Source organism: Euleptes europaea, chromosome 11 (genome assembly GCF_029931775.1).
Source record: "Euleptes europaea isolate rEulEur1 chromosome 11, rEulEur1.hap1, whole genome shotgun sequence".
NCBI lineage: Eukaryota > Metazoa > Chordata > Lepidosauria > Squamata > Sphaerodactylidae > Euleptes > Euleptes europaea.
The window spans coordinates 57,375,352-57,392,883 of record NC_079322.1 but is presented as its reverse complement, the minus strand read 5'-3'; the positions used below and the strand labels follow the sequence as shown (position 1 = coordinate 57,392,883).

Here is a 17,532-nt window from a genome sequence, read left to right as displayed (position 1 = left end):
GGCACATATAAATAAGTAGCATCATGGCATTTCCTTTTCTATGGGGGGGGGGTAGAAATTTGCCTCCTGTCTTTAATTTATGACTGTTATTTTAATTAGGGATAGACTAGGAGTGAATAATGGAGGGATGGATAGAAGTGACTGTCTTGAGACCATTTAAAACTATTTTTCAAATGTATACAGATCAATGGGTCCTCAAAAGGTCTAGAATGTAATATTAATAAAGCTGAAATCTGTACATACAAACAGGTGCAGACACTAAGTAAGTTCAGCCCTATAATCACTTTCCCGCAGTAAACTCATCACCAAGTGTCATCATCTGCTTGTAGCAAGATGTGGAAACAGTTCCTAGCTCACAGTACATCTAAATCCAAAGGACTGGGCATTGTGCTTGTCAAACATTTTTTCTTTACAAGAGATTATGTTTATCTTTGTCAAAGGATTTTTAGGTCAGGAAGAAGTGACATTTGATTCCATGTATGCCCCTCATATTAGTCAAGGCTCCTTTCTAGAGAAGCTGTACAGAGTAATTAAATCTCTCTCAAAAGAACAGTTAATCGCTAAGGGATATTTCAATTCTATAAACAGTTAATCAAACTGTTTAAACCTCCTGAACAATATTGTTTAGTGCAAGAAACATTTTTCTGTTAAATGATTTTCTTCAAATGACTGGGGCTGCTTGACATATGGAGGAAGCATAATAGCTTGGGTAAACAATATATTTTCTTCCCTACATCTCAGTTTTTGTAGTTGAAGTGATTATGTATTTTCCTTTGCACATATTGCCCAGTGTTTCATGGGGCTGAAATTGGGCTTATGGTCTGGTCAGACTACTTGAGTAAAAAAATAAAAAATAAAAATAAAAACTGATCCAAGATAGGATAGATCATTCAATCAAGATTACTTGTTTAACAGGCTGATATTACACAACTGAATAACTGGAACAAATCAAGCAAGCCATTTCAGAATTCCCTGAGTTAACATATGGCGTAACAACTCAACTCTTAGCAGCCATGACACTTTTAAAGCTGTCCTTAGAGACGTAATGCATAAAATAAGACAATTCAGCTTAAATTAGAGAACAAGAACTTTGGAGGCAATATTAGGGATACAATCAAATTCATAAAGTATCTAGGATATGTTCAGCATTTGTCAACTTCTTGCAGCTCAAAAGAAAGCACCAGCTACTAAAAACCATCAAATCACAAAAAGTACTGGCATATTCAAACCAGCTTTATTATTTACATCAACATGATAATAAAGTTAGTAGACTTTTGGCAAGCAGGCTGAAGCATAAACTGTATTCAAATTCAGTTTTATTTGTATATGGTGAAAATGAAGTTAATTTAATTGTACTCTCAGATCTCTCAAAGGGATGCTATTGTAGTCTTTGATACACTCTGCAAAGGAAGAGATCAAAATTTATCTAGACAAGGTAGAAAAGCTTTCTTTTGAGACTAAAGTGATATCGAAACCCCTAATTTCTAAAGTTGATACACATAAGATACTTATTGGTCTCAAGGGTAACAAAACTCCATAAATTGAAGGATTTTCATCAGGGTTTTACGTATTTCTCATTCTTAGTCCACATCTGATGCAATTGTTTAACAATGTGCTGAAAAGGAGCAAAGTTCGCAGCACAGGGAGATACTCCATAACAGTACCTAAGTCTGATAAAGAAGGCACCCAGGTTGATTAATGCAAACCAATCTCATCCATTAATGAAGATGCAAAGAATATTTACTGCAATATTTATTAAGACAACGGTCTTCAACCCATGATTCACATTCACGTGTTGTGTCTCTTCGAAAGAATGGTGAGAAAAGCAGGATGATGAGGCTACATCATTCAGTGGTGAACTGCTCCATGACTTTGATCCTTGGCTTGTTCCTCACTACAGTAACCCTCTTGGTACTTGGCTTGCACTTCCTGTCCCCTACTGTTTTGGAATATTACCAATGGTTCTACTCAGGCCCTCTCTCTTCCTATCACAATTATGTTGTCAAATGACTTCCTTTTACATGCTTGCAGCTCAGTGGGTCCAGAAAGGTTGAAGAACATTGTATTAAGAGGCGAAACATTATATCTGAGTTTTGATAGAGGAGAATTCATCATGTGTGTTTCTTCAAGAGGAGCTAGTTTCATTGATTATTTCTTAGCTTCCCCAGATTTGGTTCCTTGGGTGAGCAGTTTGCAAGTCAAGACTTTCTAGTTGAGAGCCAGAGTGGTATAGTAATTAAGAGCGGTGGACTATAATTTGGAGAACCAGGTTTGATTCCCCACTCCTCCACATGAGCGGCAGACTCTAATCTGGTGAACCGGGTTTGTTTCCCCACTCCTACACATGAAGCCAGCTGGGTGACCTCAGGCTAGTCACGGTTCTCTTCGAGCTCTCTCAGCCTCACCTACCTCACAAGATGTCTGTTGTAGGGACTGTTGTAGGGAAGGAGATTGTAAACCGGTTTGATTTTCTTTTTAAAAAGGAAGAGAAAATCATCATAAAAAACCAACTCTTCTTCTTCTATGGTAATTATTATTTGCATGTCATCCTCACTATTAAGGAGGGCCTTGTTTAATCTTTGGCTCTTGAGTATGAGATTCCATTTACTCAAGATAATATGATGGTTAAGTCAATCCGGAGGTCCTTCTCAGTGGAAACAAAATTGATGGTTATATCCTCTTCTAGAAGTAGGGGTGTCATAAAAAAAACGGTATAAAGTGCAGGATACAGAACTCTCTATAGAAATATTGATTAAATGCCTGAATTCTTTAAAACCTATTTTCTCTAGAAGATTATGTCCAGTCAAGAGCTTAGATTTTCATAATAACTGGTTTGATAATGAATCCAGGGATTTCAAAAAGCTCATTCAGTATCAACACAGGAAATTCAGAGAGCATTATGACCTGCAGGCCCTTGTAACCTTACTTCATTTAAAACACGATTATAGGGCCACGATTAGGACTAAAAAGCATAAGGTGGTGCTAGAAAGGTGGAATTCCTTGATTGCTGCCTCAAGGAGTAATAACCCCAAGGAATTTTGGTCATTGGTAACATCAGCATTTGTTACTAAAATAATGACTCCCTTCAGTATTCCTGCTAGGGAATGGAAACTCCACTTTTCCAAACTTTATTTTTCATGGGTAGCCCCTAATAAATTGGAAGACGTGTAAAATTACCCCCTTGGCTAAAGATCTCACCTGAGGAAATTTAAAAAAAACCTTTATGTCAAAATAAAAACTGGGAAGTTTCTGGCCCATTGTGTTGTACCAGCATAACATAGACTGGAGGAGCTCTATTCTGGCACCAAATTTTTAAAGTGGTATAATCCCAAGTGTGTGGAGCCAAGCGATTATAGTGCCAATCTATAAAAAAGATGATATGACAAATCCATGTAATTATCATCCAATTAGTCTCTTGCTTTCATTAGGAAAACTATATGCCTCTTTGTTATTACAGAGATTATTGAACTGGGTGATTTCTGAAAAGATTCTAGATCCTGAGCAAGCAGGCTTTGTTACTGGAAGGTCTACAACAGATCATTGCTTAGTTTTATATCATTTAGCCAGGAAATATACATCATCTCCGAGAAGAAATTTATGCATGGCTTTTATGGATCTCCGGGCAACTTTTGATTCAGTCTTGAGGGATTGTTTGTGGGACAAACTAGGGAAATCTTAAACTGACCAATGGTTAATCAAGAAGTTATAAGATTCTCCTTTGGATCGGGTTCGCTGTTGTGTGGAAGGCCATTTGTCCAGTTCTTTCCCTTAACAGAAGGGATTTTGGCAAGGATGCCTGTTAGCTCTATTATTGTTTAATTTGTATATAAATGATATGGCATCCTATTTGAGAAACCCAAAATTCCATTCTCCTATGTTAGCTAACACCCTGATGTCAGTGTTATATGCAGATGATACACTTTTGTTAGCTCCTGTGGGCCAGCAACAACTGTTGAGAGCCTTTTCGGAATATTGTAATGTAGAAGGCTTAATTAACCAAGGGAAATCCAAGGTGATGGTGTTTATTAAATCTAATCACCCAAAGAAGTATAATTGACAAATTAATGGGAAACCCATAGAGCAAGTTACCCAGTTTTGTTATTTAGGATTTCACTTCCAAGCTAATTTGGCTTGGAGGGCCCGTCTTAAGAACGTTCATAACAGGGCCTTAGTCGCAACGAAGACTGTAATAGAGTTGGTTGTTGTTGTTTTTACAACAAAGGTGGCCAGTTTGTTCCTGCTGTTATTTCAGTTTTTAATACAAAAGAAGGTCAGCTTCTCTATGGAGCTCCAGTATGGATCAAGGCCTGTAGAGAAACACTAGATTCACTTTTGTCATTATTTTAGAGAAAGATCACAGGGGTGACAAGTTGTGTGGCTAATGTCTCTTTAAGGATGGAACTAGGCTTACAAACTCTGGAAATGCAGGCATGGGTAAGGGCCTTTGGGCTTTGGCTGAAAATGTTAGTCACAAAAGCTAATGGGTGCCTCTATCTATTAAAATCTGATTCCTGTGCTACCCCGTGGAGGAAATTAATGAAGATTAGACTCCAACTGCTGGGTTTCAGCAGTAGTGAGTTGAAGATATTGGGAAGATCAGCAGCATGCTCTGCAGTAAATAAACACTTGTATAACTTGGACTTTATCAGAACTATGAAGAAAGCCTGCAGGGTATGCTCCCCTTTATACTTAGGATAGTCTTACACAAAGGTGTCCTTACCATATTTAGATTTTTCAAACTGTTCCTCAATACAGGAAAGCGTCTATGCTTGCAAGATTAAACTCTATCCCTTCTCAAGAAATGCAAGGTCAAATGCAAAGGACTGCATACTCTGACAGACTTTGTAACTGTGCTTCTGGACAAACAGAAACTTTAGGGCACTGCTTACTGGAATGCAGTACCTTTTGCAGCATTAGGGATTTATGGATTACTCCTCTTTTCTGTGATAATGAGGGGCTGTCAACATCAGATAAGGTTAAGAAACTCTTGGCAGGCATGGATTTAGGAGTTACATTGGCTGTAGCCAATTTTTTTTGTTCACACAATTAAATTCAAAGGTCCTCAAGAGCAGTAACTGATTGGTTATTTGAGTTACTTATTTTTTGTTGTTGTATCTAGTTTGATATTGCTCAAGCCCTGTAGGCTAAATGAGCAGTATCACTGAAGTAAATATCTGAGTTTATACATCAGACGGTAGAGGCTTCATGACAGGTATTAGATAATATTTGGAAGGTTGCAACGTGAGAAAATCAGTACTACATCAATATCTCTGCCTGCCTTGGATACTGTAGTTATAAATCATCTGATTGGTTAGAATGGAGTTACCTGAGAGGACTTTTGAGCAAAATGCAGTTGACTTTATGCAAGCCATAGAGATTGTATATATCAGGCCCTAGGTCCGAAGGCAGTAGGAAAAGTGCCCCCAGACTTTACACTGGAAATACACGTTTGTCAGGAATGGCTCCCATCCTTATTGCTTCTTGTGCTAGCGATGGAGCCACTGCTAAGAGATAAACCCAATGTGCAAGGGAATGAAGAGGGATATATTTGCATTAAGAGAAGTGGAAATGGAGATATATAAGGGCCTAGATCACAACTGAGCTTCAAGAATTGAAGGAATACATGACTCTCACCTGTAAGAATCAGTGGGCAGATACAATTTAACATATTTTGGTAACCGAAAAGCTTACATGCGAGATTCAGACCAAGCTAGTGTTTGCCTGTATTTCCTGAAACACACCCAAAACTGTTTATCTCAGACCCAGTAAGTATAGTTAGGCTTATATTTATTAAAGAAATGATCACTTTGAATAGACCTGATTACACTGCGAGACAAACACACAGATGCACCCGGGAAGGAACTGATCATCTTTACAAAACCAAATACTACTTTTGAAGACATTTCCAGTGCTACTGCATTACAGCTAGGCAGACTTAAACCACCATGACTGCACAGTAACTGAACTATAATATTATTGTTTTTTGTAAAAAGTTAAGCTACTTTCAATTACAAATTAAGTTATCCAGATTCATTCTATTCCTATGCAGCCCATCTAATAACAAAGAGACTTGCTCCACTTGAACGAGAATGCTGGCATTTAAAATTCATTCAAAGTTGCTCATAAAAGAGTACAAAATGAATGAATTAGAAAGCCTGTAACTAAAAGAGAATATAGATGTAATTAGCCTATCAGAAACCTAGGAAAACACAGACAAGTCAATGACAGTGGTTATCCTCAGGCATAAATCTATAGAAGGGACAAGAGTCAAATGTATGGGATGTGGTGGAGTGCTCTCTAAAAAGTCAGTCAGTAACTTAAACATTTTTAAACAAAACAACACCAAGAGAATCATTCCAAGTCAAAAAAAGTAATGCATTACTATTGTGCCCCTGACCAAAGACAATAACTTTGAGATGCTAGATATAATCAGGCACAATTGAGGTAGAAAATGTAGCAGGAGACTTGAATTACTTGCCAGCTGGCAGGATAAACATAAACTGTTGTCATTTCTAAATAAAATAAATGATTACAGTTTGGAACAATCACTTCTGGAACCCACAGAGTCATCTTTTGATTTAATGCTAAATAGTAACAAGGTTCTGACTCTTGACACAAGATCCAGACATTGCCAATCCACTTAGAAATATGTGACCACAGCACAATCACTTTCAACGCATCCAGCAACAACCACGAATGAAGAGGAGCTCACAGAACAGGAATGTCCTGCCTCAACCTCCCATCATGCCCCACATGCTTTGTTTGTCTACATTCTTTATAGTCCACCTTTCTCACTTGGACTCAAGACGGATTACACAGAGTGACTCAATACAATCTACGAATGGGACATACAATAAACAGTGCAATAGGATTAGAGTTGCAGAACCAACCAGAAGTCTAAAAACAGAACGGAAGCAAAGCATAAGTATTAACATGACACATTCAGTGATGCAAAATTCCACAGTAGGATCCTAGTTTCAACAAGCTACTTACAATAGCACAGACCACAGTCCCTACTATTTTTTTCTAAATAACTTTGTGAATCATACAGTACTGTGCAAGTCGACTGCCTGGGTAGAAAAGCCCTCCTCAGTAATTCAGTTTTGCATGGTTTGAGGAAAGGCATTAGAGTAGGAGCAGTTGTTGATTTTGCCCATTTGCAGGTGGGCACCTGCAGAAGCCCCTGCTCCGATGAGCAAGGCTGGCCTGGTGGAGCATAGAGGGAGAGGCAGTCTCGCAGACATGAGGGTCCAAGGCCATTGTTGATTTTGCCCATTTGCAGGTGGGCACCTGCAGAAGCCCCTGCTCCGATGAGCAAGGCTGGCCTGGTGGAGCATAGAGGGAGAGGCAGTCTCGCAGACATGAGGGTCCAAGGCCATGAAGGGCTTTGTATGCAACAGCTAGTACCTTAAATTGAGCCTGGTAACTGATGGGCAGCTAGTGAAGTGCCTGCAGGATGGGAGTAATATGCATGTTCCATCTAGCTCCCAATAATAGCCGAGCTGCAGATTTCTGCACCAGCTGGAGTTTCCAAATTGATTTTGAGGGGAGACCAATGTAGTCTAGTCTCGATGTTAGTGTGGCGGTGATCCAGGTGGCCAGATCAGCTGTATCAAGATAACGGGCCATCTTTTCGGCTAGGCTGAGTTGGACGAAAGCCTTTTTAGCAACTGCATGAACTTGCTTCTCCAGTAATAAAGTTTGGTCCCTGTGAAGAAATGGGACTTGGAGGTTTTAAAATGCTAGAAGGGGCTCCAGGAAGAAAGTTTCTGGAGGTTCCAGGAAGAACATCTTTGACCCAGGTTGACCTAGTCAGTGGGTGGAGACAGAAAAGGATTAAAACTGCTGAGAGGGAGCAGAGAGGGCTCTTTTGGCTGGGACACTCAGGGAAGACAGAGCTCATCTGAGGCCAGGAGGAGGCAGCCATTTTTGACAATGTGCTGGCCCCAGGCGCTGATGAAACCTTCCAGGTAATGGAATCTAGATAGAAATGTACAGTACCCTAAGTATAAGATCCTGTTCTATATTCCAACATCTGATAGGGCATGTATAGAGAGAGGGACAGAGGAATTGCGTTTCTCCCAGTTCTTTTGAATCCCTTGCTCAATCTGTTGCTGTGCTAGAAGTATCCCTGGAAATGTTTTACTTCTAATAAATACTTTTAAACTTTGAATGCTGACCATAGTTCTCTGTACCACATAGTCCTCCACTGGCTTGGAACACGCTATTGGAAAACAGGGGTGCCCTAGGAAGGAGGAAGGCTGGCAGTTGGCAAGCAGCTATTTCTCCAGTGGCAACCCCAGGCAGTATCTTGTCTCCGTGGTGCCCAGAAGTGAGGCAAGCGGGAGACACCGAGGTAAGGCCTCAGGGTTTGAGAGGGACGCTGGAGGGGATCCTGAAGCCCACCCCAGTGGGCAAGTCCTACAACGGTCAGGTGGTGGCAGCAATTACCCGAAAGGAGAAAAAGGCAACCCCTTCCAGGAGAGGTTGAGAATCCCTGGGAGAGGGCAGGAGTGGAATACGGCCTGAGAACCTGAGCAGGCCCGTTCCGCCACATTTGGTGGCAGCGGTGGAATTTGAACAAACAGAGAACCTGATTGACCAGCAGTTTAAATTTGGCCCTCAAACGCACAGAGAGAGCAACGGAAGTTTTGTTTTGTTTCCGGGTCGACTGGAGTAGGGGCAGATCAGACTAGCTAGGATGGAGCTAGCAGAACAAGTGAGAATAATAAAGATGTCAAAGCAACAGCTGCAGGAAGAATGCCAGAAGCAGCATATAACCTGTGAGAATAGGACTTCAGATGAGATGAAGGCTCTCTTGCTAAGCAGTGGCATGTCAGTTGGGGCAGCAGCAGCTGAGCACCCAAGGCCTTAGGAAGAGATCTGCCTCAAGGAATTGGAGCTGGAAAGGTTGCGACTGCAGGAGAGGAGGGAAGAGAGAGAAGCCCGCTAGAGAGAGCTCGAGAGAGAGGGAAAGCTGCAAGAAAGAAGGGAGAAGATGTGAGGGGAGCAGCGGAATCATGACCTCAAGATGATGCGCCTGCAGGCTGAACAAAGCAGGAAAATCAAAGTTACCCCCACAGATTTTGCTCAATACAGGGAGGGGGAAGACCCATCACTATATCTCGCCAATTTTGAGAAAGCAGCTAGCCAGCGGGGGGTTGCAGAGGCAGACTATATGGCATACCTCTATAGCATCTTGACTGGGGAGCTGGCTACTATCTACCATAGCATGCCCAGGGTGGAGGGGGGAGTAACTTTTAAAGATTTCAAAGCCACAGTTTTTAAAAGGTTCAAACTGGGGGCTGAGCATTTTCGAAAGCAGTTTAGGAGCTCATCCCCACAGCAATGCAAAACCTACTCAGTGAATGTGGTAACACGCAGCCAGGCCCTAAGAATAGGGTGGGAAGAAAAATAGTCTCTGCAGAGACTAGTGCCCTACCATCCAGTGGAAAAGAAGTGGCTCAGGTTACTGTAGCAGGAGAGGGAGCCCAGGTGACCCAGGAAGGGGAGGGCCAACCCATCTCAGACCCAGACGGAGGCGCCTCCCAGGAGGGGGAAGGGTACAGTTCTCCCCAGGGGCAGCCGGAGTCTGTGGATCTTCCTGGTGAGGAAGAGGATCTGTCCCGCTTCAGTGCAGTGCAGGCTGAGGAGACAGAGGGAGAGGCTGAAGATTTCACAGAAGCTTTGAAGGGCAGTGAGGCTAGTATTGGCTCAGAGGAGCAGATAGCTGAATGCTTGGGGGAGCCAGAAAGGTTCCTGGAAGAGGTTCAGGAGGACCCTACTTTGGAACCTCTTCACCAAGTAGCTGTGCATCAAGAGGTGGAATTTTCTGAGACTCTCTCTCAGCAAGTCTGGAAGCAGGGCTGATTGTATAGACTCTGGTTGCCACAGGGCAGACAGGTATCCTGGGACACAGTTAGGCAGCTGGTGGTTCCAGGAAAGTACAGAAAGAGACTCATGGAGTTGGCTCATCTTATTCCATGTACAGGGCATCATGAGATCAACAAGACTGGGCAAAGGCTTTTGTTGGACTTTTACTGGCCCAAGTTAGCACAGGATGTGAGGGAGTATTGTAAATCCTGTCCAACCTGTCTGAGAGTGGACAAGAGTGGAAAAGGCAACCCCTTCCAGGAGAGGCTGAGAATCCCTGGGAGAGGGCAGGAGTGGAATAGGGCCTGAGAATCTGAGCAGGCCCGTTCCGCATCATTCCGCACTTCACAGTCCCGTATAACCCTAAGGCTCTTAACCAAGTCAGCAATGGTCAGCTAAACTCCATCAAAAGTGTAGAGTACAACATCCTTCATGATCTTCGCCTTCTCAACCAGCATTACCTCTGTCTTTTTAGGGTTTAGTTTCAATTTGTTCACTCTTCACCAATTTACCACAGCAGCCAGGGAGTTATTCGGGATCTCTACCACATCACCAGGGGATTTGGATGAGGATATATAGAGCTGAGTATCATCTGCGCATTGATGATATCCAATCCAAAAGCTACGAATGATTTCTCCTAAGGGTTTTTTGTAGAAATTGAAAAGCATGGGGGACAGGACTGTGCCCTGTGAAACTCGACAAGATAGGTCCATCACTAATGACAACTGGTCTCCCACAGCAACCCTTTGAATCCGATTTATAAGGAATGATTTAAACCAGTTTATCACGCATCCTCATAACTACTTGTACCTCCAAGAGCCTCAACAAGATGGTTATGATCTACTGTATCAAAGGCTGCCGATAAGTCCAACAAGAGCAACAAGAAGGCATGGCTTTTGACTCCATTCACAAGGAGGTCATCAACTAAAGCCAGCAGGGGCTGTAGGAAGGGGCTGTGGCTCAGTGGTAGAGCATCCGCTTGGCATGCAGAAGGCCCCAGGTTCAATCCCCGGCATCTCCAGTTAAAAGGGACTAAGCAAGTAGGTGATGTGAAAAATCTCTATCTGAGACCCTGGAGAGCCACTGTAAGCCTGAATAGACAATACTGACTTTGATGGGCTAAGGATCTGATTCAGAATATAAGGTAGTTTCATGTGTTCTAGCAGAAACGTCTCTGTCCCATAGCCCAGCCTGAATCCAGACTGAAAAGGGTCTACAGCAGATGAGTTATCCAAAAGATGTGGAGTAGGTCTACTACTGCTCTCTCATCATTTTGCCAAGGTTACAGACAGGGCGGTATTTGGGAATTTTTTTAAAGTAGTGGATGGATAACCACTTCCTTGAGTGGCCAAAGGAAGGTGCACTGGATTAGTGACTAATTTATAATAGATACTAAGGGGTAGTTTATGTGGTCCTTACATGATTTTAGCAGCCAGGATGGGCAAGGATCCAGAGTGCATGTAGTGGCCTTCACCGATCCCAGGATCTTGTCAACATCCATCACGGAAACTGGGACAAAATGATCTATGAATAGACTAGGTGGTGTATCAGTCCTGTCTACTGGTGTGCTTATGTTACAACTGACATCCAGGTCAGAGCATACTTTCAATATTTTCTCACCAAAAAACTTGTCCAATGTATCACAGCTAATTGTATCTTCCTGAGACAATAAAGGCTCAACTTTTGGCATCAGCGGTCGCTGAGCTACCTTGAATAATCAGGATGGTTTACTGATGCTATAGTAAGGTTTACTGATGCTACAGTAGCAGAGTAATAATATTTCTTTGCTGGTGTTATCTCTTCTGCTTATACAAGTGTCCTTCCATACCTGAAGACAACTTTGGACCTGACACAATCTGTCCCCAAGATTAAATTTTATCCACTTAAGAATATGCAACACAACTTTTTGTTAGTGTGCCAACTGTTAGCTTCACATGATATAAACACAGCACTATATTTGAAATACTGAATTCAACAGATTCTTACCAGCTTACTGAAATGGTATTTACAGTAACCACAATACTGGACATTATCTGCACCATTACCTTCTTCTTCACAAAGAAGTCCAGCAAACTGTGCACTAAGAAAGAAGTACAGGATATAGAAAGGAGTCAAACATCCAAAACAGAAAACATGCCACCCCTAATCATGTCTAAATTATGTTATTAATACAGTTGAAAATATAACCATAAATCTCTTAATATAACTAGACGTTACTTAGTGTCCAGTATTTAGGGGGAATTCTTTCTAGCATAGTTCAATAATTGGCCTTAAACTTCAAAACTGTACCAGTCATACTGAACTATAGAGATAATAATAATAAATTGTTTATTACAGTCCTTTGACCAAACATAAAATATTTACAGGAACATTGCCCTACCCAGAGCAGCAGTATAAAACAATACATTTTAATTAAAACACTATACAAAATGTTACCCTCGTTAAAACAACTGGTCAACAATACAACTTAAGCAATCACTCCACTCTACAACTTTTCACTCCTGTTTACATTTAGGTTTCCTATGATTAACTACTATTCTACAAAACTTGGCCACTAACTTTGTTACCTGAGAAAATTCATCCTTAAGAAGGATGTCAACTCTAACAGCTTCAGGATAACCAGTACTATAGAGATAATGAATAGTAAAATGTCCCAACTAACATACAGCCATAAGAAAAGTCTGATTTTAAGCATACAAATACCACAACATATTAAACACACATCTCCCAGGGTAATAAAGCCATGTCGTAAAAGGATAAAATGTGTTCTTTGCACTAGAATTTACTTACCATGTTACATGGAAAGCTTGGCGACATCCATGCTTGTTACAAGTCATGCAAGCGCCAGTAGCTGCTTTACTTTCTCTGCCTTGCTCATCGCATATATAACATGTCTATGGGGGGAAATAAGACATATAGTTCAATACACTGTCTGATCATTTTAAGTTAACAGAAACTTGGTAACAAAAATAAAATGAATACCCACAGCAGAAAGCAAGCACAGCCAAGACTGAACTGTTCTGTAGATTTCAGAGCTGTGAATTCATGTCAATTCCCCAACCCAAAAGAGTCCCAGGCTATTTGTTATACAGAATTTCTCTGCAGAGTTGGCTGCTGTTGCCACAATAACACACAGCATTGTTAAACACCTTTCTTGTTATATGGCAAGTTGTCTACACCGTCACCTCAATTCTTGGAACAGGACTGGTACTGACAAAAAAAAATGCTCTCAGGTGAAGAAAGAGGTGGCATTTACTGATGCTACACATTATGGCTGAGAACAAGCCATCATATGGAAATGCATCTTCTCTTCATGATAAACAGTCCTCGGACTAGGAATTGGAAACAGTAAATATTGATATTAACAAAGAGAACCAGAAAAACTTTGCTGAAGATAGAGCTTCCTGTAATTCCTCCCCCCCCCCATAATTAAAGAGTAGCTGGTTGTTGTAGCTCACTATGGTACTATGGAAGAACTCCAAAAGACAACAGTGGCATACAACATCCAAATGTACAAGCACAGACATGTCTAACAGGCAAAAGAAACTATTTTTCCTTTTTATTTTATTTTTTGCAAGTCTCACAACATGCTACTAAGACTACATAATAATGTAGCGAGACGTTCCCTCCAATTATCCTTTAGCATGCTCTACGGTATTATACAAGTGCTATTTTATTACCATAGCCAAATCTGCAGACCCCAGAAGTAGGTCAGCAATCAAAGGAGCTACCACACAGGAAATGAAAATAAAGCGTTTTAACCAAATCTCTATTGCCTCAGATTGATAAAATCCAAGATGCTGATTAAACCACTGCCATAATTTAAAAAACAGGATCTCAGAAGTATGGAGCAAGTTGATATATTCCTGAAGTAAGATGACTCTTAACAAAATTCACTGTTGGAAGCTTCTGCTTGGACACACTTTGCAACACCTACAGGCAGCTCTTTAATTTAAAAAGCAGGGGACATATCTGGAGAGAGGAAGAGCTACCAGCTGAGTCTTACTTGTGACACTTACAAGTTTAGGAAAATACAGGCTGCTTGAGAACATTAGCACTTTGCAAAGCCCTAAGCAATAATTAGTTATGTCATTTTTCATCTTGTACCACTTCATGGCATGAGATGTTCAATAATCATTTTTCCATTAACCAACGCACACTGATCTTGGCTTAGTGCAGCATATCCAACTCCCCCCAAAGCAATCCTACTCTAACCATATATGGGTTGTTCCTTTCTAATAAGACACCCTCGCTACTCCATATGCCTCCTTATGTTTTCCAAGCCTTTATAGCCATCCCTTTCCAATAAATCCAGGTAAGAACTTTCCATCAACAAATTCCATCACATAAAGGTCTCTGGGATTGCACAGGCTAGCCCATTCCCCTATCAGCATAACATTTTGGGGGGGGAAACTTATGCAAATATAAATGACAGCTTGCCTTTTCAGAAATTCTACTGACTTTTCCATGCCCGCTGATTGTACATGATCATAATACGTACAAAACCCTTCCATATTTCAAGCACTACACTTTATTTATTTACTTCATTTATACCCCACCTTCCTCTCCACTGAGAACTCAAAGTGGCCTATATAATTCTCCTCCATTTTAACCTCACAGCAATTCCATAAGGTAGGTTAGGCTAAGTATGTGTGACTGGCCCAAGGTCACCCAGCAAGCTTCCCTGGCAGAGTGGGGATTCAAACTGGCTTGGCCTCCCAGATTGTAGTTTGACACTCTAACCACTACATCACACAGGTCTTGAATGTTTTCCAAAGGATACAGGGCAATTATGGATGGGACAACAGTCCCATTGCTAGGATTGTCCTTGGGTGGGCACACAATAAGCATTTCTGAAGATGCACATTACAACTACACTAGAGGCCTAAAGTAGAAATCGGACCCCAACTGTGGGCTATATGCTCTAGTGCAAGAGGATATAGTACTACTGCATGCCAATACTATTCATATTTTCCATCGTGGAGTCTGTGGCAGTTATATATGGGGGGGGGGGCGCTTTGAGGCAACTGCCTTCTGGTCTCAAGAATGCCCAGTCCCCTCACATACTCTGGCCTCTCCTACACGTTCTTTAAACCCCAACCATCCACAATCAAATAAAAAGGGGGTCACAAGCTTTGAGTAAAGGATTGGTAGGTAGCATGTAAGCTATGTGCTCCCTGAAGGTCTCTTATTTGGAAATCTGCTAGACCAAGGCTGTACTTACACATGAGGTAAATAGAGGCAAGAGCCCCATGGCACAGAGTGGTAAGCTGCAGTCAAAAGCTTTGCTCACAACCTGAGTTCAATCCCGACAGAAGTTGGTTTCAGGTAGCCGGCTCAAGGTTGACTCAGCCTTCCAGCCTTCCGAGGTTGAGTACCCCAGCTTGCTGGGGGTAAAGGGAAGATGACTGGGGAAGGCAATGGCAAACCACCCTATTAACATAGTCTGCCTAGTAAACACTGGGATGTGACGTAACCCCATGGGTCAGGAATGACCCGGTGCTTGCACAGGGGACTACCTTTACCTTTTTTAAATAGAGAAAATCTTTTCTTGAACATTTGACTTGACAGACAAGACATGAAGATGAACAACAAAGATTTGCTTAATGGAAAATAAAGTATTTAATATTCAATATATAAAGTAATATATATATAAATATATAAAGTAAAACTGACTCTTCAGTATATAAAGTAAAACTGACTCTTCAGTAAAGTAAATAAATCCTGAAGGGAGATTTGATTCCACTTTCTCTGGACAGAGTACCTCAGCAGGTTCAAGGCTGCTCTTTTCCCACACACAGAGCACCTTACTACAGGCCCTACACACACCAGTTAGGAATGACAGGACCTTAAAAGGATGTTTATTTGTCACACAAAAAGTAAGGGCCTCATGAGGGAGTTGGACTTTGGACTCGTAATGGGCACAAAGTGGTAGGGTTTTACAAGCTGACTTGCACTAACTAGCCATTGCAAAATGTGGGAGACTGACTTTGGGTTGATTTGCTCCAAACAGGATTCTATGGCAACCATCCTTAAATTCCCACCTCTCCTCCAGAGCTCTGAAGCTGTCCTTGTGATTTTGGCTTCAAGCAAATCCAAGTGATTTTCAGCCAATCTGAGCTCATGGAACTCCACTGGATGGGAGGGGGTGAGCCAATTTCATCTTAAGAAGGGTGAAGAAAAACTTTTTTTCCTTTGGATAGGGATTTTGTGGCTCTGGAAAGGAGCGTCAGCTTGGCCTGGCTTTTATTTGGTTTTTAGTTAGGGTTTAGGGGTTGGCTTAGGGAAGAAATCTTATTCTCTAGCAGTTACGCAGAAAAAATGATTTCACCAGGACCCAGCCTTATTGGTAGAAAAAGCCTCTCCTGGCAGAATTTCTCAGCAACCTGTAACAGTACAAGAAGGTTCTAAGCACTGGATCTGGCAAGCCTGTCACTGCCTGCCTGACTTATTGGCCCACAGTGATCCATGATGGGGAGTGGTTGCAGCTCAGTGGTAGATCATTTCCTTGGCATGCAGAAGGTCCCAGGTTCAGTCCCCAGCATCTCCAGCTAAAGAGACTAGGCAAATAGGTTATGTGAAAGACCTCTGCCTGAGACCCTGGAGAGCCCTGCCAGTCTGAGTAGACAATACTGACTTTGATGGACCGAGGGTCTGATTTAGTGTAAGGCAGCTTCATGTGTTCATTTTGCTTTATCAGACATAAACAGCTTCCTAATCTTCAACTCATGGACAGCTGTTCAGGTATGCTGAACCTAAGCCCTACAGGGCTGTAAAGATCAGTACGTACACACTGAACTGGGCCCAGAAATAAACCTGCAATCAGTACAGCTGATAAAGCACTGGAATAATATGGACACTCAGTGACTTCCTGTTACAACCCTTGCCATTACAATTTTGAAAGCAGGGTGAATAAAAATCAATTATATTTTAAAAAACATTTTTAAAATTAATTTTTTATTTAAAAAATAAAATGCTTTGGGGGGAATCTGTGTGTGTGTGTGTGTGTGTGTGTGTGTGTTAAGTGCCATCAAGTCGCTTCCGACTCATGGTGACCCTATGAATGAAAGTCCTCCAAAATGTCCTATCTTTGACAGCCTTGCTCAAGGAATCTAAAGGCAGTTTAAATTGTCTTCTATTTAAGATACATTACAGTCCAACTGTTATTAATCATGAAATAAGGATTAGTTTTTAATTATGTGGCATGAGGCTGTATATTCATTCAATGTTTAATTTTTTGGGTAAATTAATTCCATTAATCCAGTCATGCTCTTCCAGAGGTTTCTGTAAGATTATTTTGGGCTATTTTTCTATCTAGAAGATATTATCACAGATGCTCGGTTTTGCACTTCACAAAACTGTGAATTTGTGTCTGTAGAGACAACATTCCTCTTCTTCACAGCAAAAATGTTATAAAATAAACAAAGAGTTGAGAAAAGACCTTAATCCCATAGTTCCTCTGCAACAGAACCAACCCCTTACCTCTTAACTGCTAAATTTCAAGAAGTTCAATGAATAGAAAATTGTCTGGAATGGAACAGGTCTGCGCAAGGAACTAAGTCTGAGGAAGGAGCGGCAAGCAGTAAAGATGAAGGTGAAACCTTTTGAGCAGAATTTTTCACAAGCCTTGGGATCTTTGTGTGTATATCCTGAGGTTTA

At 41.3% G+C, this 17,532-nt stretch overlaps 1 protein-coding gene across 1 annotated transcript in view; it reads right to left on the bottom strand.

Moving 5' to 3' along the window:
- MLLT10 (MLLT10 histone lysine methyltransferase DOT1L cofactor) overlaps positions 1–17,532 on the bottom strand; it is a 131,048-nt gene that overhangs the window by 65,212 nt on the left and 48,304 nt on the right. The window contains exons 6-7 of the mRNA XM_056857577.1: positions 12,664–12,767; positions 11,860–11,953 (exon numbers count right to left, since the gene is read on the bottom strand). Of these exons, the coding sequence (XP_056713555.1) occupies positions 11,860–11,953; positions 12,664–12,767 (198 nt within the window). The remainder of the gene's footprint in view (positions 1–11,859; positions 11,954–12,663; positions 12,768–17,532) is intronic.